This window comes from Meriones unguiculatus, chromosome 4 (genome assembly GCF_030254825.1).
Source record: "Meriones unguiculatus strain TT.TT164.6M chromosome 4, Bangor_MerUng_6.1, whole genome shotgun sequence".
NCBI lineage: Eukaryota > Metazoa > Chordata > Mammalia > Rodentia > Muridae > Meriones > Meriones unguiculatus.
Window position 1 is genome coordinate 88817992 of NC_083352.1, and position 27343 is coordinate 88845334.

The 27343-nt window shown below is 49.9% G+C and overlaps 2 protein-coding genes and 1 long non-coding RNA gene across 11 annotated transcripts in view; 2 read left to right on the forward strand and 1 right to left on the reverse strand.

Moving 5' to 3' along the window:
- The window catches only part of Camkk2 (calcium/calmodulin dependent protein kinase kinase 2), a 46093-nt gene extending 42402 nt beyond the window's left edge, over window positions 1-3691 (forward strand). For all 6 annotated transcript variants that reach the window (XM_021631350.2, XM_021631354.2, XM_021631353.2 and 3 more), the window contains one exon: window positions 675-3691. In XM_021631350.2, the coding sequence (XP_021487025.1) occupies window positions 675-845 (171 nt within the window). In that variant the 3' untranslated portion in view covers window positions 846-3691. The remainder of the gene's footprint in view (window positions 1-674) is intronic.
- Window positions 3692-6189: 2498 nt separating this feature from the next.
- On the reverse strand, window positions 6190-23145 carry P2rx4 (purinergic receptor P2X 4). Of its 3 annotated transcripts, none has more exons than XM_060382408.1 (12): window positions 22945-23145; window positions 19385-19532; window positions 15870-15941; window positions 15688-15760; window positions 15089-15185; window positions 11138-11218; window positions 10900-11041; window positions 10671-10807; window positions 8141-8234; window positions 7903-8034; window positions 7577-7672; window positions 6190-6983 (listed from the first exon to the last, which is right to left on the reverse strand). In XM_060382408.1, exons 1-12 carry the CDS (start codon window positions 23076-23078, stop codon window positions 6957-6959), a joined length of 1233 nt encoding a protein of 410 aa, XP_060238391.1. In that variant the 5' UTR covers window positions 23079-23145; the 3' UTR covers window positions 6190-6956. The 3 variants fall into 3 exon arrangements, with proteins under 3 accessions (XP_060238391.1, XP_021487024.1, XP_060238392.1); XM_021631349.2 differs by having other exon boundaries at window positions 7969-8034; window positions 22945-23143; XM_060382409.1 differs by lacking the exons at window positions 6190-6983; window positions 7577-7672; window positions 7903-8034; window positions 8141-8234 and adding an exon at window positions 10306-10577.
- On the forward strand, window positions 22546-25947 carry LOC132653695 (uncharacterized). 2 transcript variants are annotated; one of them, XR_009591492.1, is made up of 3 exons: window positions 22546-22704; window positions 23914-23960; window positions 25393-25947. It is a non-coding gene; the product is annotated as an uncharacterized LOC132653695 (long non-coding RNA). The 2 variants fall into 2 exon arrangements; XR_009591493.1 differs by lacking the exon at window positions 22546-22704 and adding an exon at window positions 23174-23371.
- Window positions 25948-27343: the final 1396 nt, after the last annotated feature.

Here is a 27343-nt window from a genome sequence, read left to right on the forward strand (position 1 = left end):
ATTGTTGAGAGTTGGACAGTAGCCCTCAATGGCAAGGACAGTGGCTTTTCCAATCAGGTGGACTCTGCTTGAAGAAGCCTGGGGCTGAGCCCCCCTCCTCAGAGGCTTCCATCCGCTGAAACACCATTCACAGCAGGTACAGTAGGCAGGTCTAGTCCAGGTCTGAGGGACTCTTCTGAGAGTTCAGTGGTCTTCTCTTCCCTCCCAGGAGCCTTCCTGTGAGTCTGGACGGTGGGCTGGGTGTTCCTTGATTTTTCTGAAGGCCCCATGTGCCAGGCCAGTTCACACAGGTCCTTGCCACAGTCCCAGGAGTTCACTGGGGAATAACTGAGGACATGTGTCACAGTTTCTACCCCGCAGACACGTCTAGCTTACAGGGTAGAGAAAGGTGGGAGCACTAGAGACCCAGAGAACATACCCCACTGTAGGGCCTGGAGCTGATTTGGGATGTTCCATAGGCAGCTTGGCACTTCTTTTTGGGTGAACCTTGCTTCTCCACTCACAAGGGAGGCAAAGTCAGCTTTAAAATATTTAAGTGAACGAGTAGAAATGCGGAGAACATCTAAAAGATCAGCTGTGACACAGGGGAGCAGAGGCATGCAAAGGCAGGAGACAGGTCAGGGCTGTGCGTCATTTCTCCAAGCCTTAATGCTGATTTTCTGTTCGGTGAGCAGGAAGCAAGGCAGCGAAGACAGCCTCCGGGGCCCCGAGCCAACCCCCGTGGGGGAGGAGGAAGTGCTCTTGTGAAAGGTGGTCCCCGCGTGGAAAGTTGGGGGGCTCCAGCCCCTGGCTCCCCACCACGTATGCCTCCACTGCAGTCCGAGGAGGCGATGGAGCCGGAGTAACTGCCTGGACCAACCCAACCTCGCATGCCTGGCTGTGTGGCCCTGCACGGGGCTGCTGCACCCTGCGTTTCCATAGCAGCATGTCCTACGGAAACCAAGCAGTGTGCAGAGCCTTGACTGTCATCTCTGCTTACCTTTCTATGTTCTTGTTTTGTTTGTTTTTGTGGTTTTTCTTTTTTTCCTTTGTTGTGTAAGGGGATAAAGAAAAAAAAAAAGGACTTGACTCCATGACGTCGACCTTGGCCGCTGGCTGGCCGGACAGGCGGGTGTGAGGAATTGCAAATCGAAACCAACATGCATTTTGGGACAGTTGCTTTTTAAAATGTTTTTATGCCAAAAACTACACCCCCCTTCATTGTGAATTCAGAACCATGTCAGATGTACCAGGTGAATGTGTGTGGGGTTTGAGCTGCACGGAGATTCAGGTCGGGAAACTCCTGCTGGCTGGGGTTGCACTTGAGAGGGAGTGGAAGGACTGCGTGACCGCGTACACGCCCCACGCCTCCGCACTTTCCAGGACTGAGGAAGCACAGGGCTAGCCCTCAGTAGCTGCAGGGGTCTTCCATGTAGTTTATTTGTAATGAGGACTTTTTAAGTGTTTTTGTTTCTGTTTTTTTTTTAATGGGTAAAATTATAGTCAGGAGAACTAAAAGGGCTTGAAGTTGAAATGCTTGAGGGGCACTTAGCAGCTCTGGAAGAGCATTCAGCAGCCGTGGTGGCAAAGGTTTGTCTGCAGGGCTGAACACATTTCTTCATGCCAGCTGCTCAAAATGGGTTTCTGAGGTCATCAGCTAAACTCATTCTCTTTGTAAGTTGGCAAAACCTTCAGGGTGATATCTACTCTTTCATGTACATTACATGGCTTAAGACTCAAAATGTTTTCAAGTCTCTAACTAGCCTGAGCTCTGGAGAAGCTCAGAAGTTACATACTGGAGCTTCTAGAGTGTGTGTTCCAGATTTCGCGGCTGTGTGACGACTGAGCTGATGAAGTCCATGCCTGTGCATTAGCAGCTTCGCTCTCGTATGCTAGAGACTGTGGGGTTTCTCTCCTCTCAAATACTGTCTGGTTGATAAGGCAATGCAACATCAGTCTCCTGTGGGCCACTTAGGCGTGTTATCACTCAGCTTAGGCACAAATGGCTAGCCGCAGGATCAGAGCTTTAGCGTGAGTCACACAGTGCCATCAGAGTGCCACTGCAAAGTGTTGGAACCAGAACATTCCTCAGGGCAAAGGGCCTTCATTTTTTTTTTTTTTTTGTAGGCAGAGCCTGGAGAGCAAACATGGACCTCTTTGACTTTCAGCCAATATTGGAAGTTTGGGTGTGACTGACTACCCAGGGTCACAGAGGAAAACATGAAGTTTAAGAGGGCTTCTAGACTCTGTTTTCCAGTGCTTTGGAATGATCTGGTAATGATTGTCTAGTCAGTAACAGGGCCCAGAAGCCTGCCTTCTGGGAGTCTCTGTCTGGTGAGCCTCCGTGCAGGGTGCTCCTGCAGAGGCAGGAGCAAGGCCTGTCCATAGGCTTTCTTAAGCTCTTGACTGTAGTTTAGCCAGACTTCCCTTGCTGTCGAATAAGCCGTTAGAATTCAGGCAAAGACTCCAGTGTGGGGAGGTTCTCTCTCCTGCTTGCATTGTCTTATTGTCTTTGTGACCAAGGACTTCCTGTCACTTCCCCTCTTTTAAATTTAAGGGGAAACAACCCAGTAGCTCTACCCCTTCTGGCCACAGATGGGGTTCAGCTAGTTTGCAATAAGCATCTTGTAGTGGTTAAAGCCAGCAGGTCCTGAAGCTCAGTCCCAGCCTGACTGCCTGGCCATGCCCTGAGGAGGGCAGGCGTGTGCGGAGCTCTGCAGAACTCTTCCTGTGTTTACACCACCACACTGGGCAATGCCATTTCTCCCCACCAAGGCACTTTGCACCCAGGATGTCTGACCTGGATCGGCGGCCATCACGCAGCACCCAGCTGGTCAGGCAGGAGTTGAGAGGTCTACATGGGTAACTTTTTTTTCTTAAACAAAGAAACACCAAAGAAAGCTGTGGAAAGGAGTGACCCCCTCTACCCCATCCTGCCCGCTGCTGTGCAAAGGCTAAGTGGTCAGACTGTAACTAAAGCATTAGAGCACAAATGTTTTCAGAAGCATCGTCGGTGAGGAGAGAAGCCGTCAGAGCAGCTTCTCTATGTGGGCAGATAGGCCCACAGTTCCTTCCCTGGCTGGCTCACCCACAATGCGTAAGCAACCTTGGCCTACACCCCCGGTCTTGAAGGAAGCACAAACCCCATCCCTCTTCTCTGTCTGTCCTATCCTGCCTCTGCCATACATCCCACAGGCCGCCGGTGGTTCCCAGACATCTTACGGAGCCCCTTGTCCCTTGGGGCTACAGAGGCCACCTCCCTCCTGGCTTGGCCTTTCCATGGGATGGAGCTCTTCTCCCGGAACCTTTCTAGAATTAGGAGAGCACCTGTGCAAGCTGAGACCAGGTCAGGCCTGCAGCTCCCGCCCGTCTTCCAGAGGGCGCGCTTCACGTTGCCAGGTGGAAGCGACCTCCGTTTGCTCCCAAGGTGCTAGGGAAGATTGTTGGCTTCTCTCTTCTCCAGCTTCATCGGCTGAGTTTTGTGGGACTTCGGACTTTTTTATTTGGTGATCAGTGCCCTCTGCTTCTGTTTTATTCCCCCACCCCCATCCTCTCTACTATGCATTTTTCCTTTTTATCAGGTGTACAAAGTTAAATACTGTGTATTTATCACTTACAAGTACATGAACTTAAAAGATAAGCTTTCCGTTTTTCCACAGGTGATTAAGCTTCTCTGTAAACTTGAAATAAACAGACAGCAAAATGGTGCAAAGCCTGGGCCTCCTGGGGATTCTTTGGTCGGTAGTTTTTGTTTTGTAATATTTCTGCTTACACTGGCGTTTCTTCCTTTAGGCTGATAGGAAGTGAGAAGCCCAAGTCACAGCTAATGCAGGGGCAGGGCCCTTGACCTAGGCGTGTCCTGGGGTGTCACTACTCAGCGAGATTCTGAGGCCACCAGCGGTATCCACAGTTCTTGGAAGCAGGGCAGACAGAATGCACATTCCTGGGTCCCACATAAATTGCTCCCAGGTGAGCCACCCAGAAGTCGAAGTGTGACGGTAGGGGTAGGATTTGGACAGGTGAGCAGATGGGAGTGGTTTTCAGCACATGGGCCATTTTCCTGGGCCTGGGCATTGTTGAATTTCACTTTTTGTTATCTGGAAGCCCCATTCCATGTTGCAGAAACGTAGGCTGTCATCAGGTATGGTGCACATGCCTGTAATGCTAGCACTTGGGAGGTGGAGGCAGGAGGATTCCAAGTTTTAGGCCAGTCTAGGCTTCACAGTGAGATTCTGAGAGTAAGGAACAGAGGCTCTTGAGAGTCAAGAGAAGGATCCTGTTTGAAAATGTCACTGAGAACCTGAGGATGTGGAGGAGCCAATTCTCGGGGTGCATCACTGTCCACCCAAAGCTTTAGGGCTTCAGGGAGTCCCAACAGCCCACTCACACAGGAGGGTGAAGGAAGCCACCATCAATCCCACCTGAGAGGCAGCAGCAGGGTGTGCCAGTGAGTAGAGATGCAGCTGAGCACAGGGTGACCCAGGACTCTCATCCAACTCTCACAGCCTTATGTGAGGGGGTGCCATCATGGCCTTTGGTAGTGAATAAAGCATGTCCCGGTCTGTGTGTCACTGAAACAGAGTGCCCAGAACTGCAAAGAGTAGAAATTCCCCAAACGTCTGGAGGCCGGGAAGTCCACGATCACTGTTCCCAGATGCTGGGTGTAGTGAGGACACCTCCAGGATGATGTCCAGCATGTGGAAGGAGCATGGAGGCCTGGATCCCTCTGTTAAGCCGGTTTGATAAGACATTTAGTTCCACTCATGAAGGAAGAGTGCTTGTGGCTCAGTCCCCTCCAAGAGACCCTGTCTCCTCATCCTGTCACATCAGAGATCCAGTTTCCAAAATGTGGATTTGGAGGTAGGGGGACATACTCTAACCGGATGAGCATTCCTAAAACTCCCAGTTCCATTTGATCAGTGTTTAGGCAGCACCTGAAGAATCATTTCTGTGTGCATGTGTGTGTCTCTCTGTGTGTGCACATATCATATGATTGCCTGTGAAGGGGAGAGGCAGGTGTCAGACCTCCTAGCACTGGAGTGACAGTCAGTTGTGACGCTCCTGATGTGGTGCTGGAAACTGAAAAAGAGCAGCAGGGGCTCTTAACCACAGTCATCTCCAGCCCCACGTGAGCACTTAAAAACAAAACAGAAGAAAATGAAAAATAGCCAGGTGCTAGTGACAGTGCAGCACATGCCTTAATCCCAGCACTCTGAGTTCAAGGCCAGCCTGATCGACATAGCAAATTCCAGGACAGCCAAGGCTATGTGGAGAAACCCTGTCTCAAAAAAACAAAACAATAAAAAAGCCTCACAAATCAGTTTTGTTAAAACTGTCTAATAAATTTTGCCTACTACCCTACCACCTATCACAAAGCAAGAAAAGCCTGGATTGATCATTTATTCAGAAGAAATAGAATGCCCCTGACCTATCATACCCCTAAGTACTTGGAAATGAATTGATTAATGGCAAAGGGGAGGGCCAAGCTGTGTTTCACCATACAGAATTAAGCCAGTGTGGCGCTGTGAAGCTGCAGGCTGGAAACAGCTCCATGCACACTCACACTGTGGCAAGATAAATGTAGCTGCTCCTGCTTCAAGGTGTGAGTTGGAGAAACTAATGGCGTGGGAGATGGTCAGCCCCACCCCTGAAATTGTGTTACCTATAGAATGGCAGTTACTGTAAGAATAAATAGTAGCTACATTATATGGAAATATAAGCTATAGGAAAATGCACATTCCATGAGAGTACAGCCTAATAACCATCACAGTTCTTAGGCTTGCAGACGGTCCTAATAGGGAAAAAATCCTGGTGTTCCGAAAGCAAAGCCCGGGGCTGAGGGTCAGTGGCAGAGCATCGCCAGATGATGCACAAGATGCAAGAGTCTATTCAGAGATGGGGGGGGTAGGGCAGGAGGTGTGTGCTTTGTGGGACAGGGCGGGACAGAGTGGCATGTGAGGGCACAGCCGAGGGCCAGGGCAGACTGACAGTAAAAGGAGACGCACGTTCTTGCTGTTGTGCAGCACAGTTCCTGGTCAGGAACCCCAGCTGCTCCCGGAAGTGACCCTCACTGTATCAGGCAGACATCCCCACAAGGACCTCCTACCTCAGCCTGACCCCTTCTTGTTTGGTGGCTTCATTTGGATGTTGACCACTTTCATGACGAAGGAGAGCTTTGGTTCGAATGCTAAGAGACAGCACAGACATGGATTTTTAAAAAAAAAAATCATTTCTTTTAATGTTTGGTCCTTGGTCATTTCAATATAGCCCTTCTGAAAGGAAATGCTAACCCTGCCTCTGTTACAAGGACAAAGTTTCTGGTCACAGGGAAGAGGGACAGTGTCCCAGGCCTGCTGAGGGCACCTGGGAGAACCTCCTTCCTTATAAAGTGCTTGGACAGAGCTGCTGTGCCGCAGAGGCTCTAGAGACTGGAACTTCCTGGGGAAGCCATCCCTGGCAGCCCTGGAGAAGACGACAATCCCATCAGCCACAGCAGTGTCCGCTCTCCGACTGTCTATCTCCTGCCCCAGTGTGCTCACACTGTACAAACAACAGGTGCCCCAACCAACAGGAGTGCCAGGAGTCCACTGTGTAGTGAGCAAAGGAACCCCACATAAAGCGAGATCTAGCGGCTGTGTAGGCTGGAGGAGTGTCTGGAGTCTGAGGCCAGCCTGAGCTGTGCACAGTGGAACTGTAACGTACAAGGTAACAATGCCGGAATCCCCACGGGAGATGAGTGCAGTGATGTACAATTCCAGCACTCCCGGAGGCTGAAGCAGGAGGATCTTGAATCTGGAGCCTGTCGGAGCTGCGGAGCAAGACCCAGGCTCAAAAACGACAGAACAATCAAGACCTGCTGGGCAACCCTGAGTAATCGTGGAGCAGAGACTGGAACTTTCTAGAGGGACGGAGCAGCCATTTCTCCCATGTCACTGCTTCGCTGAGGGCTGTGTGGGCTTGACGCGTAGGGTTAGGCATCACTGGTCCACCTCACCAGAGAGACCCTGCAAAGGAGGGCGAGCAGGTAACTACCTGGTGTGCTGCCACCACGAGTCACCCAACCACTTCGGACAGGCAGGAGTTTGGGGCTTTTCCTGCAGGCTTCTGGAAGGACCTTAACGACAGAGAGGCCTCACATTGGTTCTGGATGGTCTCACAGAACATAACTCTCATTCCAAAAGACGAATGTAAGGACACGTGCACGTAGATGCTGCCCTTCTATCCATTATCAAAAACAAGCTTTGACTAATTAAAATGCAGCTGAAGGGGCTGGAGAGATGGCTCGGAGGTTAAGAGCACTGTCCAGAGGTCCTGAGTTCAATTCCCGGCAACCACCTGGTGGCTCACAACCATCTATACTGTGATCTGGTGCCCTCTTCTGGTGTGCAGGTGTACATGCAGATAGAGCACTCGCATACATAAATAATCTTTAAAATACAGCTGGGTTTTGAGGTAGAAAGGAAACAAACGCAGCCACAGGTGTAACTGCCTGCGTGAGCAGTTGACAGGTGCCGGCCTTGCTTGGTGTGCTCCAGTGAGACAGGAGACAAGGACAAGGAGCTCACAGCTCTTGCCTGCCGGGGGTGCAGGTGCCTACCTGCTCGTAGTCTTCCACATACTTGTATTTCTTGTCCCGGTAGTAATATCTTTTCTTCATGCAGTAGAGGACTATGACGTCACAGAGCACCGTCGCCTAATTTGGCACAGAATGAACCAGGATGCGCTTAGCTGTTGCTCTGGGAGACCCCTTCCCTTGAAACCTAATCTACTGAGGAGGAAAGGCCATCTCCACTTCTCTGGATCAGACCAGCCTCTGGCCAAGGGGTGTGGTCTCCGAGGTGGGATGGCTAGGGATCCTTTCCCCTTCCCCTGGAGGCATCCAGTCTAGAGACAAGTCTGATGTTTAGGGGAAGGACGGCTCACTGTGCAGCTGATCCCTGAGGAAGGTCCAGTCTGGATGAGGAGAGAACAACAACTCGGGCCACTCACCACCCCCAGCAGCGCCAAGCCAGAGCCAACGTTGATCATGGTAGGGATGATGTCAAACTTTCCAGCCTGCATTAGGTAGGAAGGGAGCCAAAGTGTTTTGATAGGGTGACCCCAGAAAACAGGGCAATGGGAGGGAGGCTGCCTGACCCACAGGGGTTCAAAGGAGGCCGACCTTTCCAAACACAATGATGTCAAAGCGGATGCCGTACGCCTTGATGAGCGTGCGCTGCTCTCTGCCAGCAAGGTCTCTGAAGTACTTAGCAAACCTAGAGGAAAAGAGGGTGGGTTAGAGAATACATGCGGACCTTGGGTCCTAAGAGGAGCCTGTTAGAGCGGACCTGAGTGCCTGGGCAGAGCTGGTCTTAGCCCAGGAGCTGCTTCGTGGACACCAAGCACCCCAGGTCAGCCTCCCAGTTGGCTTGAGGCATGTGATAGGAGGAACCAGGACCCCTCCTGGAGGGACAGAATGACTCCTGTCACCACCTTCCACAGGATGGCAGAACCCTCTTGCTCCGGATGGCCTTCCTGATGCGGCAGAGACACCTGCCTCTCTCCAGGGCACCCTGGTTACTAACAGAGGACTTGTCAGCCGGGGACTGCACTGAAGGACAGGGACAAAGCCAACCCAGCACTCGTCTCAGCCCAGGATCTTGGCTCCAGGTGGGACACACCACGCCTCAGTGGTTCTGCCTGCCATCTGCTTTTGTCCTTTAAATGGCTGGGTCGAGATACACAACCGAGCGGAAATGCAGCTACACAGCTTACCCAGCAGACTACAGAATGCAAGCTAGGAAAGACTGATTGCAGCACTCCAGGAACTGAAGGGCAATCGGTCCGTCTTAAATACCCAACCAGCCAGTTTTAGATTCTCAGCAGCTCCAGAAAAAAACCTCGCCTTTACCGCAGTTCTGTCAGCCCACCCTTGGCACTCTCCCAGGATCTTAGCCTAACACCTGGGATCTATGTGGTCCAGGCTTGGGACCCTCAGATGAGACTGGTACAGGCAGAGGCCAGGGGCTGGGTGTCCTCTGGGACACATCAAACTTCTCAGCTCTAGGATTCCAAACCAAGCTTGAGGACTCCACGGCGGTCCCAGGGAGGACCCTGCAGCAATAGGGATATGAGGATACAGACCTGACCCCCAAGGGAGAGTTCAAATACCGGCCCTAGCCTCAGAAACTCCTGTCTTCTTTCTTAAAACCCCCACACAAATTTGATACCACAAGCTACCACTAGAGGGAGCCAAGGGCAACTAAGACCAGCCTAGCAAATGCACTTTGATGGCAGGCAGGATTTTGCTGCTTTAAGAAAATGACAAAGGTGTTCCCAGCCCTCTCATTAGATTCCCAGGTGTCCTGGATTTAATAGTGTCCCCTTCTCAAGCTCATGTGGCCTGCAAAGATGACCTTATTTTGTAGAGGTCATACTAGATTAAGGTTCATCCTAAATCTAATGATCAAGTTGAAGAAGAGGGACTGGGCCAGGAAGAGAGACGCCTTTCACCCAGCACTCAGGCAGATAATGCAGTCCTATTTCTGGAGTTTGAGGCCAGCCTGGTCTACATAGCAAATTCCCAGCCTGTCCAAAAAAAGAAAAGAGAAGCTGGGTGTGGTAGTTCACACCTCTAATCCCAGCATGTGGGGTGACGGCAGAGGGATCAGGCGTTCAAGATGATTCCCAGCTACACAGAGAAGATATGAAGAGGGAAGAAAGCCATGTGACCACAGAGGTGGTGACACACGGACAGGCCACCAAATGCTTAATGGCAAGGAAGGATCCGACCACGGAGCCTGCAACAGCACAGCCCTGCGGACACCCTGATTTTAGGCTCCTGGGTTCAGAACTATCAAAGAATAAAGTTCTGTTGTGTCGAGCTGTTCGGTTTTAGTGGTTACCAGAGCCCAGGGGAACTGCTGTGCCAGCATTTTCCACATGCCAGTCTGAGGGCAGCCCTTTGTACGGCGCCGAGATGGGGTCTCGCCATGCGTTCAGGCTTTACACATGCCCTTCCTGATTCCGTCTCCCAGGCTCTGGGGTTGTAGATGTGTATCACCACGCCTGGCCTGAGCACAGGCCTCTCTTGAGTCTTCTACCCATATCCTCTGCATGCTGGGGCCAACTCCACTAGAAAGGCAATTTCTAGGCCGGAGCCCATTCGCTTTGAACAGAAGCCATAGTAAGCTCATCTGTTCCTCACAGCGAAGGGGGGAATGTGGAAAAGAATGACCCTTGGAAGCTAAGCTGTCTGCTTTTCTCTCATCTACCCGGCAATCCTCAACACGTTAGGGGAAAAAAGGATTTTCTATACGTATATTTTTATGTGTACGAGCATTTTGCCTCCATTAAGTGCACCATGTACACACAGTGCCCAAGGAAGCCAGAAGGCGGCATTGGATGCCCTGGATCAGGAGTTACAGACAGTTGTGAGTTGCCATGTGGCTGCTGGGAACCAAACCCTGGTTCTCTGCAAGAGCAGCCAGCGCTCTTAGCTGTTGAGCACTTTTCTTGTACCATGAAAGGGCTTGGCTATCACGGGAGCAAGGCTCTGCTGGGAGAATTCTGCCAGGCTTTTGGCCGTCCTGCGCTGAACTGGTGATGCACAGCCCGTCCTGGTGGTTGGGAACGGGAGGGGCATGAACAACCCCACAGATATCCACCATCGCCCTCCTGACTCGTGAGTGCTGGGGCCCAGGCTCACACACCTGAAATTGTAGCCGGGAGACACATTGTGCTCCAGGTCCCGGGTGTCGAGACGCCGGAAGGAATATCTGGGCAGGCAGAGGGAGGCAGCTCTGTCAAGGTTGCAGTCCCATTTCACCTGGATGCCCATGATGCCTCCCTGTGGGGAAAGCAGGAGAGGCAGCCAGGCTTTCAGAACTCAGGTCCACACTGGGGCCAAGGAAGGACGAGAAGAGCCATGCCAGCACGCACCTCAACTGCCATATCCTGGAAGCTGTGCCCCGCATCCGCCACGATTTTGCCAAGGCGGAATATGGGGCAGAAAGGGTCCGTGTGAGCGTCGTAAATGCAGGATTTGAGGTAGGAGGTGGTGATGTTGGGGAGGATGTTCCTCCTGGAGTCGGGGAGGAAGCAGGAAGTCTGAGCAAGGGGGACCACAGGGAGAGCCGGAAGTCCTTTAGAGAGGCTGGGAGTGCACATGCCCACTTACTTGCTGAAATTAAACTTGGGGTACCAGATGTTGTTCTTTACCAGCAGGGTGAAGTTTTCGGCAGCCTTTAACAGAGCTGGCCTGGAAAAGAGTTGCAATGGTCATTAAGGACGTGCACACGCCTGTGCGACCTTCCCGACAGTCGGCACTCTGGAGAAGGGGCGCATCTGGCATCTTCTCTTCTTTAGTGTAACTCTAGGTCACCAGGCCTTCTAGAGCCTTCCTCTGAAGAGGTGGGACTTCCTGCCCGAAGCATGTGCTGCACAGGATGCTGGCTGTGGCCACCATGACTTCTTGGCAGCTGCTGGCCTCATGCTCACCCTTTAGGGTGTTCATGGGCTGTGGATGCTCCCTACATCTGGTTTTGTAAGTCAGAGCCTAGGGGGGTTCACCAGCAGGTACACCCTGGCCTTGCTGAGAGGGAAACCATATTGTCAGAGGGCTCTGGAAGGTACCACAGCAGCTTCTGGCTGGCCGTAGAAGTCTGTCCCCAAGGGGACTCATTTCCTGGGTGGAATTTTCTTAGTGAGAATCCAGAAATGTGTGTCTGACGCTTCTGTAGAGGAGGCCTCCCCTGAGGCAGACAGGAACTTTGAAGTTATAAATGGAACCGCTCACCGCAGCCCTGCCTCAGCAGCAAAGCCACCTCGGGTCATCTGAGGGGAGCTGAGCCTGACACCACTGATGCTAAGTAAAGGCCTGGAGCTCCTTCGGCCTCAAAGTCCCTGTTCCTTATCAAGAAGGAGGGGGTTATAACAAGGGTTTTGCATTTTTGTCATTTTCTGTATCATATCCCAATACCTGTGTACCCCATAGACAATACTTTTCTTCAGAATCAGTTTCTACTTTTGAAAAAAATGAAGCAAAATTCAAATAACATAAAAGTAGCCATTATAAAATGAGTCCATTTAGTGAAGTATTATGGCTCATACCTGTTACCCTAGCACTTGGGAGACTGCGCCTGCAGCGTCACTAATTCAAAACAAGTTCTTAGCTGGGCCTCATTCTTTTTAAGAGCAGAATAAGATTCCATTGTATGGGCATACCACAATTTGTACACATTCATAAAAACTTGAGTTGCTCCCAATTTACTCCCCAAACAGTGCTATTGAAACTTGTAGTTAGTATTATCATCTGCTCAGGATGGGGCTTATTCTTAGTAAGAAATACAAATCAGCAAGTGATAACCAAGATACCACAAGTCAGAGTTTCCTCCTTGATAAAGGGAGAGACTGAGTAAGAATGGAAATCTCAGCCGGGCGCAGTGATGCCTAGCATGTGGGAGGCAGAGTCAGATGGATCTCTGTGAGTTGGAGGCCAGCCTGGTCTGCAAAGCGAGTCCAGGACAGCCAAGGCTACATAGAGAAGCCCTGTCTTGAAAAGAAAAGAAAAAAAAAAAAAAAAAGAAGAAGAATGGAAATCTTTTTGGTGTTATGTCCATATGCACAGCTGGAGGCTGAAGCACAACTTTCAGTGTCTTCCTCATGAACCCGGCCCACCTCTGAGACAAGGCCTCTCATTGGCCTGGAGCTCACAGTTAGACCAGGCTAGCTGGCCGGTGAGCCCAGGGACCCCTGCGCACACCTCCACAGCACCAGGATTCCAAGCATGTGCCACATGCACGTTTTCCTGTGAGTTCTCAGAGTAGAGCAGGTCCTGGGCTTTATCTGCTGGGGCGTCCTCCTCATCCTCCCTGTCCCCCAGCTTCGGGGCTATCTTTCTCACTGTGTGACCCAGCGGTATTTCTTGGACCAGCTGCTCCGCCGGCTCAACCTGAAACAGTGCTGTCTATAGAAGTGCACTGTCCTGTACAACTTCGGCCACACTGTGGTTTCTTTTGTTGTTTTTCTTGTTCTTGGTTTTGGTTTTTGAGACAGGGTTTCTCTGTATAGCCCTGGCTGTCCTGGAACTCACTCTGTAGACCAGGCTGGCCTCAAATTCACCGAGATCTGCCTGCCTCTGCCTTTTGAGTGCTGGGATTAAAGGCATGCAACTCTACTACCAGCCTGAGAAGTTTTTGTTTGTTTGTTTTTTGTTTTTTTAAGTTGAGAGAGATGGCTCGACAGTTAAAGGCTCTTTCACCTTAGGTCAGGGAATCACAACTGCTTGTAACTTCAGCTCTGAGCACCACAGGCACCTGATACGCATACACACATGTATTTTTTTTTAAAAGAATCTTTAAGAAATACAATCAATCAATCAATTAATTAATTAATTATAATTACTTAATTGGCGTTTTTGAGGCAAGGCTCTCTACACAACCCTGACTGTCCTGGAATGCACTGCATAGACCAGGCTGGCTTCAAACTCAGAGATCCTTCTTGCCTCTGCCTCCCAAGTGCTGGGATTAAAGGCATGCACCATCACAACCAGTGTCTTTAAGAAATTTTAAGTGTAAAAAGCAAGTGACAATCAGCATATGCTATCCCAACATATACTGTGACTTGGCTATGTGGCCAACATAAAATAGTAATCAGATCTTGTGTATTTTGTCTTGGTCCTGGTGTGTCATATCAACAGTGCACATTACTTTAGACCCAGCATTTCAAAAACCCCAACCACTGCGGGCAGCAGGTGGCCCCAGTGCTAGAGACTCAGGTCCTTCCAGCACCCAGACCCCAGGCTCCTCTCCTTCTGGCATCTTCCCCTTTGCCTCAGCGGCTGCCCTCAACAGCCACCAAGGTTCCCCAAATGACAGCACACATGGGCTGAGCTGCTCTGGCTTTCTGCTCCTCAGGTCTCACATAGGTCTGAATGCCACAGAAACCCAAGATGCAGTTCTCTGTGCACAGCTCTGACTGCACCCATGCAAAGCACAGAAGGGAGTGGGAAGACGGTGTCCAGGGCCCTGAACCTTGTGTGGTTTGTGACCTTGCCTTTGCAGACATTTATGATTTCCCCACCCCTGGGTAACAGAAGCCCCAGCTTCCTTCAGAAGCTAGCCTCCCCCTAATCTCAGCCTGTACTTTTTGGGTGGGACTGATGGCAGACCTAGCCTCGGAGGCAGATTTGTCACCTATGTCCAAGCTGAGACACGAAGGTCCTTCCCCAGCTATGGTTGTGGGTTGAGGAGTGTGACAAGACTGCACAGTGATGGAGAAGTCCAAACTGTACAACCAGGACAGGAGAGAAGCCCAGGGCTGCAACCGAAGCTGACCTGACGAAGGCAGAGGCAAAAGGAGCCTGGTCCTCTGGGAGCCCCGGACGTAGACTCGCTCAGAGGGTTTTTGTTAGTGGGGACATAAAATGTGCTGCTTGTGTGTGTTGGGGTGGGTGTAGCTGTGCTCGGTGCCAAAGCCACGTGTGATAGCGCGTGCCGGTAATTCCAGTCCTTGCTGCGATGCCTGAGGATTTGAGTTCCATTCCTGGGTCCCCAATGGTAGAAGGAAGGAAAGAGCTGACTCACAAGTTATTTTCCAACCTTCATGTACATAGGTACACATACACACACACAAATAAATATAATTAAAATTATTATTTTGTTAAAAATCAAGGCCATCTCAAGTTACATAATGAGGTTCTTAAAAAAAAAATACAAGACCATGAGGCAATGGTGCCATACACCTTTAATCCCAGCACTCAGGAGGATATCTGTGAGTTTGAGGCCAGCCTGGTGTACAGAGTGAGTCCAGGACAGCCAGGGCTACACAGAGAAACCCTGTGTAGATTAAAAGCAAACAAACAAACAAACAAAAACCCGAGAACTGTTTCCTGTTGGTTACTTGCAGCTGACAGTGCTCCAGCACACAGGAGTCGCTGCTCCTGTATCACGTGACAAACCCTGTGGTCTCCCTGCTCTGTGGTGACAGCCACTCTCAGGGTAGAATGGCCCCACCACAGGCCCAGAGTGCACAAAAACAATCCCAGCACTCAAGCTCACCTCACCCTCTGTGTCACCTCCCTCCTTCCCTCCCTGAAAACCAAGGTTAGGGAACCTTGGGTAGGACTCACGTTGGCACACCGGTGTCGTCCTCCACTGGGCACCATGCTGCCACCTCACAGGTCTTCACAGACTCATTGAACGGAACACACTTTCCAGTCCCAACTCCTGTGAAGAGAGGAGAGACGGAGGAGCATAGGTCCAGACCGTTTACCTTTGTGCAGTGCAGTAAGAGACCTGAGGATCGTGGGTAGCCAATCTTTAGCAGATGATAGGATTTAGATGGTGTCTAGAAAACGGAAGTAGAACAAGGAAGCTGCCTCAGGGCTGGCCACATATCTGCCAAAGCGATAACAAGTCACAGAGAGGGGCACCATCGGGGCTGTCTGCCCTCCCCTGGGTTCACATGGCATGGCGGTGGGCGAGGGTGTGATGGCGGGGCTGAGGTCTTCTCTGTTGCTGAGGTAGAACTGAACCCAGGGCTCATCTAAGCCTGTGCCCTACCACGGAGCTGTGTCCTAGGTTGGGGGTACGGGGAGGGGGTAGGTTTTTATTTTTGCAATTTCTCTATCACAGATGTGCCACAGGAAGTGTGATGCCATCGGATGCCGCCTTCCCCAGGTCCAGCGTCTGCTGAGATGTCCCAGCTGCGCAAGTCACTCACTCCTACCATTGCTGTGGGTGCCTGTGGAGCCAACGGTGCAGTTGGAGTCTGAATTACAAATGGTGGTCTTATCGGGGACCTGGAAAAGGAATGAATGAAAACAGGTCCCATGAGGCCTAGCCCTATGCAGTTTTCCAGGAGTAGATGTGGGTGTGAAACCTGAAGGGCTTTTCCAAAGAGCCACCCACCTCTGGACAGGTGCTCTGCGTCTGGTTCACGGTGATGATCATGTTGGTCATGATGAAGAGGGAGTTCTCCTCCTGTGGAGAGGAGAGAACCCTGTTGAGTCACCCTCAGAAAGCCAGATGGGGCTGGAGAGATGGCTCAGCGCTCGCCGTTCTTCAGTGGAGCTGGGTTGGATTCCCAGCACCCACATGGCAGCTCACAACTGTCAATGACTCTAGTTCTAGACAGACCTGATACCCTTTTCCCAGCCTCCACAGGCACCAGGCACAAAAGAGCTGTGCAGACATATATGTATGGCAAAACATTCATACACATAAAATATATCTAAAAAAGAAAGCATTTGAGTATTTAAGAAGAAAACTAGAAGTCAGGAGAAGAAAGAAAGAAAAGGAAAGAAAGAAAGAAAGAAAGAAAGAGAAAGAAAGAAAAAAGAAAGAGAAAGAAAGAAAGGAAGGAAGGAAGGAAGGAAGAAAGAAAGATTCCCTTTTGTATGTGTGGGAGGGATGGCTGAGACAGGGTCTCATGGAGCTCAGGGTGGCCATGGACTGTATATGGTCCACACTGCCCTTGAATTCGTGATCCTCCTAACTCCACCTTTTCAAGGATTGGGATTATAGGTGTGCACCATTAAATCTGTCTAGAAATTTCTGTAGGAATATAATTAAATCTATATATAATTTATATCTATAATACATAATATATAATATTTTATATATATTTAAGCCGATGGAGGGCTGTCTCGGAGGTTAAGAACACTGGCTGCTCTGTTCAGTTCCCATCACCGACACCAGAGGGCTCACAACCATCTATAATTCCAGTTCCAGGGATCTGATGCCCTCTTCTGGCCTACCAGGCAAAACACGAAAATTAAAAATATTTTTTTGGAGAACACAATTTAAAACAAAAACAAAAACAAAACAAAACAAAAAAACCCCAACTGATCTATGGTCCATTGTTCACCCCACCCTCTGATAAAACTAGAACTTAAAAGAGCACCCGAAACAGATAGTTGCAGAAAAATGTTAGTAACAGCACCTTCACAACAGACAAAGGCCTGCAACGACTGGCAAACCAGCTGTGGTCTAGCCATGCAATGGAGTTAGCATCTGGCCATAAAAAGGAATGAGATACTGTTGTGTTTTCTACATACACAAAGCTAAAGAGTGTGGGGATGTAGGGATGTAGCTTGGTGACAGAATTCTAAGCCTAGCAGTCACGAGGCCCTGGGTTCAAGTTCCAGTTCCACACACACACAGAAGAATTATGGACTGGAGAGGTGGCTCCATGGTTATGAGCACTGACTGCTCTTCCAGATAACCTGGGTTAGGTTCCCAGCACCTCACGGTGGCTCACAACTACCTACAACACCAGTTCCAGGGGACCCGATGCCCCCTTCTGACGTCTGCTGGGAATGCACGCACGGGTTACACATGCAGGTGCACACACAGACATAAAATGTTTTTTTTTAAACCATGCTAAAGGCTGGGTGTGGGGGAGCATGCTGTTAGTCCCAGAACCTAGGAAGTAGAGACAGAAGGGTCTCTGTGAGTTCAAGGACAATCTGGTTACATAACAAGTTCTAGGTTAATCAGGCCAGCATAGCGAGACTGTTTAAAAGACAAACAAGCAAATGTAAAAATACTGTGGAGACAGGGCTGGAGAGATGGCTCAGTGGTTAAGGACATTGTCTGTTCTTCCAGAGGTCCTGAATTTGATTCCCAGCACCCACATGGTGGCTTCCAACCATCTCTACTAGTATCTAATGCCCTCCCCTGGCATGCAGGTATACATGGAGATAGAGCCCTCATATGTAAAATAAATAAATAAATCTTAAAAAATACTCTACAGGAGTCTGTAACCAGCAACAGACGTTTCTTTTTAAAATTACTTAGTTTTATTTTATGTTCACTGGTGTTCTGCCTGCATGCATGTCTGTGTGAAGGTGTCAGATCCCCTGGAACTGGAGTTACAGACAGTTGTGATCTGCCATGTGGGTTTTGGGAATTGACCCTGGGTCCTCTGGCAGAGCAGCCAGTGTTCTTGACTGCTGAGCCGCCTCTCCAGGACCCCCCTTCCAGCTGTTTACTAGATAGATACCCCTTATCTGTTGCCGACAGAGGTCTCGATTCTGCACCTCCTCGAGTTAGACTCGCACAGTGCATTGTCGGCTGCTTTCTGTTTCCTGTTGCTTAGCTCTTTCACTTGGGGAAGCGCTAGTCTAGCGATGAACATGGATGTGGAGGTTACGACCCATCCACGGGGAGAGGCTCGGGAAGAGAGAGCCCCTGGGAACCCCTAGGTCCCAACCCAGCTGCTTGACAGAACACAGCTGCGCTGGACCAGTGAGGTCCAGGGGAGGGCGTGTGCCCGTCCTTGGCTGCAGTAGGTGCAGTGGGTGTGACAGTCTCAGAGCTCAGGAGCCACCACCACTCTGCTGAGCCAGGTAAAAACCAAAAGAATCACCCAGTGCAACCACTTGTTACAACTGACCTTTTTTTTATTGTTTTTTTTAAGATAGGGTTTCACTGGGTAGCTCTGAATGCCTTGGGACTCACTTAACTCGCTCTGTCGACCAGACTGGCCTGGAAATTTACAGAGATCTGCTCGCCCTTGCATTTTGAATGCTGGCGTTAAACCATGCACCACCATGCCTGGCAGTCCATTTTATTTTTCTGTCTCATTAGCTCTGGCTTTTCTCTGGACCTTCCCCCTCATATTATCAGACTCTTCTCCTGAGAAGGCAGGTTAATTAACACTCTTGAAGAGAATATCTCAACTCCTTGCTTTCTCTCTCCCAGCTCCAAGCCAAGTGCGTACAGCTCACATTAATCTGGCCGCCATACCCATCAGCCACGTGGTGCTAATCAGGGTTTGGCCAAGTGGCGCGCAGCCGAATCAACGTTTAACGTGCAGCTCTGGGGCTGGAGCCTTGGCTCGGCAGGAGCGTGCTTGCCTAGCATGTGTGAAGCCTCCAGCTCCACAGAGAGGCCGGAAGGTTAACGAGCATCTGCGTGGATTAACAGACAGTGGCTGGGATGCCCCATGCAGCAACTGCTTCTGCTCTGTTCCTGATGGAATCTGACCGCTTCCTTCTTCTGTGGGCGTGTGCTCTTTAACTGCTGTTTTGTTTGGGGGTTTGTTTTGTTTTGTTTTTTTTTATACCCTGTGACAAGCTTTACCTTGTGGGTGTAAGACAGAAAAGCAAACAGTGAATGTGGAAGGTGCTATCTCCAGCCTGACTTCCCAAGACTAAAGACCTTTGCTTTCTCACCCTCTAGAGTGTGGAGAGGTGACGGTGTGGGGAAGACAGAGCTGTGGGGTTGGAGCCAGCCACACTACAAAGCTGTAGAGCTCTTGGGGGTTCTCTGTTAGAAATGACATCCCAGCCAGCTCTGGCTGCATTGCTTTCCCGTGCTATAACAACCCGGGCATGAAGGTGGTGACCTCTGGCCACTCACTGTGTGTGTGCAAAGCCAGCAGAGAGCTCCCTGGTCGGGGAAGTCACAGCGAGACATACCTGAGCTGGGATCACATAGTCCGCCACATCCCAGATCCGGAATCCGAGCTCTGAAGTGTTGGTCACAGCCACCCCTTTGGCTTTGGTTGTCACCGAGCTGACTACTGAATCCGTTTCCTGGTAGCCCCTTTCCCACACAAACACCCACCTGAAAAATACAGTAGGTCATAGCATTCAGTAAACTCAAACTGACAACAGGGAGTCTCTGATAGCCGTGGGGGGAAGGGTGGCATTTTCTGATTATGTGACTTGCAAAAGATGCCGAACTTCTGCAAAATGGACACAGCAGCGCCACTGGTTATTTCGTGAGAAATAAATGATGTGGTTGGCTAGCATAGTCATCCACACACAGGAAATGCTCAGTGAATGCTGTATTTATCACCGGATGTCTAAGACGCCTCAAAACACTGATCTTTGGGAAGCAACTGTTTCCATTTGATTTACATTCAGGAGGTCACTGAATCCTGGCTTCGTGAGGCACACAGCATGATTGTTACCTACAATTTACAGAGACAGGAATAGAAACAAAGAAGGGTTGAGTCACTTTCCTAAGGTCAGTCGTATAGCTAGCAAGTGGCAGAGGAGGGATCTGAACTCAAGCCAGAAACCTCTGAAGCCTCTATTGTCTCTAGACAAGAGAACCTTGTTTTTCAGGCAACTTTGGTTGTTTAAGGCTGGCTTTTGCCGTGTATCCCTGGCTGGTCTGGTACAGGCCATGCTGCTCAGGCCAGGCTCACATTCTGAGGTGGAAGTTCTCCCATTCCCATCTCAGGCCCCCAAGTGCTGGGATCATAGGTGTGAACCACCATATGTAGCTGTTGGTTGCTCTGTGTGATGGTGTGTGGGTATGGTGTGTGTGTCAGCGTGGACTCATGTGTAAAAGTGAGAGGACAACCTACAGAAGTCCATTTTCTCCATTGTGGATTCTCCGGGCCCCATTCAAGTTGTCAGCCTTGCATAGCAATCACTTCGTTTGTTTTTGTTTTTGTTTTGAGACAGGATTTCTCTGTGTAGAAATCCTGAAACTGACTCTGTAGTCCAGGCTAGCTTGGAACTCACAGAGATCTGCCTGTCTTTGCCTCTCAACTGCTGAGTTCAAAGGCTGCGCCTCCACATCAGGCTAGAGGCTGGCCTTGAACTTATGATCATCCCCTGCCCCTTTAGGAGCCCAGGCTGCACCATGTTCTGCTCAGGGAATTTACGTTTGTGTGTGTTTGCATGTGTAAGCCAGAGGGCAGCCTCAGGTAGTTTTCCTCCAAAGACTCCAAAATCCACTTGGGTTTTGTTTTGATACGGAGCTCTCATCATTTAGCTCTGGCTGGCCTGGAACTTGCTATGTAGATCAGACTGGTCTTGAACTCCCTGAAATCCACCTGCCTCTGCCACCTGAGTGCTGGGATTAAGGAAGTGTGCCACCCCCGTGGCTGGCTTCCACTTTGTTTTTCTGAGACAGGATCTCACAGTGGAAGAGAGAACTGACTTCTAAAACTTGTCTTCTGTCCCCCTCATGTGCTTATTGCGTGCATGTACCCTCACTCACACACAGACACAATAATAAATAAAATCAACATTTAAACAACAACAAGTATATAGCTCAGGAGCACAAAGCTTGCCTAGAATGCATGAAGCCTTTGGTTTGATCTTTGGTACCTCGGGGGAAAAAGTACTGATGTGATATTTTACTTTTTTTGGTGTACTATAACCAAAATATCTTCAAATTCCAGAGTATTTTTTTAGCTTGAGTGCATTTTAATTTAGAGATAGCCCAAGCATTCAGTGGGTGCATGAGGCCCTCTTAAAAAACAAAAACAAGCAAGCAAAGGACAACAACCACAGAGTGCTAACGGCGGACAGGTTATCCCAGGAAAGCAAAACCGAGAGCTCAGAGCTACCTAAGAGCTGATTCCAGACACCTCCAATCCGAGTTATGGAGTCAGGTAGAGGCATGTCTCAACACTGAAGGGCCCATCTCCAGTCTTACCAAGGCCAAACCTAGGTATGGGCCAGGTGTCTTTCAGGTACTGGCGACTGCATCTAAGGCCTCATGCTAAACACGCATTTTATCTACACAAGACTTTTTCAGACACAGGGTCTCATGTAGCCCAGACCAGCTTTAAACTCAACGTCCTTCTGCTTCAGGCCCCTGAACACTGGGATTGCAGACATAACGATTACTGCCGCACCCAGCTTCAGCAGGTCATCCCTAGAGCCTTCTGCTTCCGTGTGTTGGAAGGGAAACCTGCACTCTCATGAATTCCTTCAGGCGGCCTGAAGAGATCCCAAGCCTCACACCAAAGCAGGCAAAGCAGGAGGCTTCCTTTTTCCTTTCCTTTCCCTTTTCCTTTCCTCTTTCCTTTCCTTTCCTCCTTCCTTTCCTTTCCTTTTTCCTTTCCTTTCCTTCCTTCCTTCCTTCCTTCCTTCCTTCCTTCCTTCCTTCCTTCCTTCCTTCCTTCCATTTTGAGACAGGATCTCACTATATAATTGTGGCTGTCCTGATGTAGACCAGGCTGGCCTCAAACTCAGATATCCACCTGCCTCTCCCCCTTTCTAGTGCTAGGATTAAAGGTTAGGCATTCTTAATAACTGGGCCATCTCTCCAGCCACCTGTGAACTTATTTGATCTACCTGGAGCTACACAAAAATTTCTCAGGTGAACATGGTCAGGCACAGAAGGTTTGGCAAGCCCTGCTTATAGCTCTGTGCAATTGAGACAGGGGTCAGCTTGTGAACTGGCAATCAGTATTGTCTAAGGATTCCTAAGTGGTTCCAAAGGGTAACGTGTAGGTTAGGGAATCCATGCTTTAGGCTCTTCAGGAAGAACAAAAAAGCAGATCCACCTGTCAAACCAGCAGCTGCTGACACTAGAACACCTTGAAAGCGGGCCCAGGAGGCAAGGCAACGCCCACCTTCTGTGTGTGTGTGTGTGTGTGTGTGTGTGTGTGTGTTAAATTCTCACAGGTGCATTCAATTAAGATTAAACATCTAATAATGCCTAGTGATGGCACGGTACATATAAACAGTAAATGGGGACTAGAGGTTAGAATCAGAATAAGGTAGGTACACTTATTCCTAACCAATCCAACAAAACAAAGGAAGTGACTTTAGGACACTTTTGGGAAGTGTGACAGCTCCAGGGTATTGAGTTATCAAGGAGGTTCTTGAAGCCCCGGAAACCACAGATCCTTAAAGTACCAAATGAAAATCACGAGCCTTGGTTTCTGTCAGCAGATTTTGAAATGGGAACGAAGAGAGAAGACTGTTTAGAGTAGAGCCCTCCCAGCCCAGTCCCTCCACCAAGTCAAGGGGCGTCATGGTGACAGGTAAAGATGCAGGAAAGGTGGGGTGACAGTCCAGCCAAGTGTCCCCAGGGTCCCGTTCAAGCCGGTTCCAGATGGCAGGAGCCAGGGAAGGGCGTGTCGCCGCCCCTTGGACTCGGGGAGGAGGACATCGGCCGGCCGGCCCAGGCGGTGCCCCAGGCCCCGGGTGGTGAGCAAGGGGTCGCTGCCCCGTCCGGGCAGTCTGGGTTCCCCCAGTCGCGGCCCCTCCCCAGGCTCGCTCACCCGATGACGTAGGCCAGGATGAGGAGCTGCACCACGCGGTTCATGAGCCCCACTTTACGGCTGCGGATGAGCACGATGCGCGGCGTGTCGTACTCGAACAGGAAGGCCCGGAGCACGGCGCAGCAGCCCGCCATGGCTCGGCCGCCCGCTCCGCGCCGTGGCCGCCGCCGGGTCCCGGCTGCAGCCCCGCCCAGCAGCTCGGGCAGCCCGCGGCGACGGCCGGAAATAGGCGGCGCGCGGCCTGCGGAGCGCGTTCCCTCCCCCTCAGCCACCCGAGGACTGCGCCCCGAAACCGTGACCCCCCTCAAGGGCCTAGAGTTTGAAGAGCGGGAGTGGCTTTGCCCCCCCGGGGACGAATTACCTCAGGCGTGGGGCAGGGGAAAGTGACGGGCGTAACGACCCCCTCGGGCCTAGAAGGGAGAGGCAGGTGGGTTCCACTGTGCTGCCTAGGACAGTTCAGCAAGTTCGGATGCAGGGGAATGGGCCCGTCCCCTGGGAAACCTAGATAAGAGTCACACACCCAGAGGACCTGAGTCCTGAGAACAGTCCCCCCTGGCTGAGGGAGTAGAATTTGCTTTGGATGTAATGGAGGGATCTGCGCCATGCTGCCTTCTGAACCTATAGGGTTGGAGGAGGAGAGAGTTTAAATATCTGGTGTCGTTTAGTAGTCAGCCACGTAAGTCATTGTGTTCCCTAGACGTGAAGTCAGGCCATGTTCCTGCCCCAAGATAACTGTCTTAATTGCATCTGAAAGGAGGGCTCAGCTGGGATGTGTTCCTGTAACCATCCTGCCATTGAGAATGTCTTATCACAAGCTTAGGGAGAACGGGAAAAATGTAAGCCAGTGGGGGAGACATCATTTTTACATGTCACATATATCCATTCCCTTCAGCCATGTTTTTATAGGTAGTTTATGTTTAGTGTAACAAATGCAGCCAAGTTTGTTAATACCTGCCTTCCTTACACCAGGTTCTGTCCAGTGAACATAGCAAGGAGAGCATCTTGGTCTTGTGCAGGTAATTTGCAAGATTTTAGGTTCTAATCCTTTTCTCCTTCACAATTTATTTATTTTTAATTCTGAGTATGTTAGCCTTTGGTCACTGTGACAAAAACCTGAGAGGAAACAAAAAGAAGAAAGTTGTATCTGGGCTCATGGTTTCAGAGGTTTCCATCACCCATTTGGCTCCCTTGATTTGACAGGAGGAAAGACACCATAGCAGAGAGGGCAGGGTGAGGTGGGAGGAGGGTGGGAGGAGGGTGGGGTAGGCCTTCCCACCCACAGCGGCTGGGAACCAGACACAGGAAGGCAAGGCAACAAGTTGCGTCTTTACCGAAGTGGCTCCCAGTGTATTGCTTATTCCAGTTAGGCCTCACTTTCTCATTTCTTCCACCTCCCAACTTTATGATTGGCTGTTGATGAGATCAGGTTCCTCAGGAGCCATTTCCCTCTCTGTGACATCGACTAAGTGCGGAAGAGCCCTTCTTACACACATCATAACACCATGTTACCAGAGACTCATCATGTGCTTTTAATGCTTGTAAATAAATTTTATTTATCAATAGTTTTATTTTATCAGTCTGCCACTCCCAGATCTAACTCCTGAAACAAGTTCCTAAGAAGCAATTTGAGAAGCACTAGTAAATCTCACCCACTCAAAAAAAAAAAAAAAAAAAAAATCAAATAAAACAAGAATAATCGTAGACAAAATTGAATGATATAGAAAGGTCACAAAGCTAGCAGGGTAAACCAGTTAATGTCAGCACCAGGGAGGCTGAGACAGGATGGCCTCTCCAGGTTCCTGGCTAGCCGAGGCTGTAAAGTGAGATCCTGTATCAGAAAGCAAAACCAAAAGGAAAAGAAGCGAGGGGAAATGTTTGTTCTGGTGGTATGTACAGGCCTGTAATCAGCCCTTGGGACATGGAGGGTCATTCTCTGCTACGTACTGAGTTAATAACTAACCTGGGGTACAGGCCACCTCTTGGGGCATGGGAAGGTGTTAAAAGAATTGGAAGCTTAGCCCCCAGCCTGTGGGTTGTGGCCCTGCAGGGTATATGGGAAGCCTGGGTCACAGATTCAGCCAGGCCATTTCTGTCCAGTGCCATCTGGCTTAGCACCCAGGGGTTGAAGCATTGACCCTGAGTCTCTGGAAAGCATCCAGCATTTTGGTGAGTTTGGTGCAGCAGGAGTTAGAAAGGGCAATTGTGCTATGTGTTGGAGTGGCCCCTTGGGCAACGAGAATTGGCAGTTGTGTTCGCAGCTGGTTGAGGACTCTGAGGGGTTGATGGGAGCGAGCCTGGATCTCCTGCTCCACGGCAGCAGTGGCCTTCATGGGAAGCACAAAAAGAGGTGCCGGCCCCGGGCCAATTGCTGCAGCCCGGCAAAGGGAGGGCGGATCTCCTGCTCCAAGGAATGCTGGATGAACCAAGTCTCACCTGTTCCTTCTTCAGGTTGAGTCTGGTGGCCAGGACCTTTCAGGCCTTCAGGTCTGGGTATGACTCCATCTTGAAGTGCTTTTCCAGCTCCCAAAACTGCCCCCAATTGTACTCCTGGTCAAGGAGTACAGGCAACACGGAGATGCTTCCATCTTGTCTGCAGCTCACTTCAGGTGTGGTTCCAGTGATTTTAATTTTAATTCATGGACTATTCTAAAAATATAACAGCCTGGTTTGGTAGAACATGCCTATAGCGCCAGCAGCTTGGAAGCAGAGCTGGGAGGATTCGTACAAATTCAAAACCAGCCTGATCAACAGACCTAGTTCTAGTCCTGCCTGGACTATAAAGTTAGACTCTGTTCCCCTCTCTAGTCAGTGAGTAAGGTTACTTGATGCCAGATTTGACAACTGGAGTTCAGTCCCTGGAACCCACATGGTACAACAGTAGAACAAACTCACACAATTGTCCTCTGGCCTTCACATGTGCCATGGTGTGTGCATGCCCTCCTCCTAATAAATTGCTTTTAAAAATTCTAAAACAAGAATAAATAAAAGCGGATGTTTCCTTAATTCCTCTTGTCTGTTGTCCGTGTCTTGCTGGGTATTGGTCCTGAGTTTCTCACATGTAGGACAAATGCCCTGATGCTGACTTACATTTTCAGCCAGCCCTGTTGCTTCTTGTTTCGTGCTACCTATGTGATCTTTTTTTAAAGATTTGTTTATTTTAAAGGATTTATTTTTAATGACATGTACATGTGTACATGTGTGCATGTGGAGTGTGTTATGAGCATGTGTAGGTAGACACTAGATCCCATGGAACTGGAGTTCTAAGTAGTTATGAGCTACCTGATGAGGGTGCTGGAAACCAACTATGGGTCCTCTGGAAGAGCAATCCACACTCTTAACCATGAAGCCACCTCTCCAGCCTGCTGTTGTTGATTATTATTATCTTAACTGTGTGGGGTTGGGGGCCTTTGTGCATATGCCTACAGAGGCCGGAAGAGCAAGTCAGGTCCTTTGGAGCTGGAGTCTTGTGAGCCACCCGACCTGACTGCTGGAACTGAACTTCAGTCCTTTCAATGCCGTCTCAACCCCTGAGCCATCTCTTCAGCCCATATAGGCCGTCCTCCAGGTCAGCCAGGGTCTCATTAGACCTTATTTTAAAAAGAAAAGAGAAAGTCAGTGAAGTTAGATATAACCTCTAGATAGAAGGTTAAGTTAGCAGAAGGGAACCCCAGGCAAAGGCGGGGTTGTCTTACATGATATTTACTGAGTTCCTCTTCAGTGCTTGCAATGCTCCCCCCCACCCCCAACCCCTGACCTTTGGTTTTTCAAGACAGGGTTTCTCTGTGTAGCCTTGGCTGTCCTGGACTGGTTTCTTAGACCAGGCTGGCTTTGAACTCACAGCAATCCACCTGCCTCTGCCTCCCTGAGTGCTGGATTACAGGTGTGTGCCACCACACCCAATGCTTGCAGTATTCTTGGTGCTGCGGCTATGGAGGCAAAGAGACAGGCTAGAGCTCTGCTGAAATGCAGAAGGTTCTAACTGGGAGGAAAGGAAGGAAAGCCCATAGTCCCTTTTCGGAAGTAACTTACAAATGCTTCTTCTTAAGAACGAAAGCACATTTCCAGCCCAGACTAACACTACCCCACAGCGATGAACTGGCCCAGCCTTAGGAAGTGCTGACTAGCAGTGGTCTGTTCACTTTTTTTTTTTTTTTTTAATAAGAGCTGTTAAGAGAGATAGACAAGGTTAAGTTTTTACAAATCAGTAGCTGTTGAAGTATCACAAGGCCCAGTCAGAGAAGCTGATTCTGAAAAATGATTAGGAAAAGAAAGTTTTAATTTATGTTCCTGTCTTTAGTTTATCTTTTTAAAACTAGCTTTAGGAGCAAGGGATGAGCCCAGTTGGAAGAGAGTTTGCTTGGCATGCCCAAAACCTGGCATTTGAAGCAATTTAACTGAG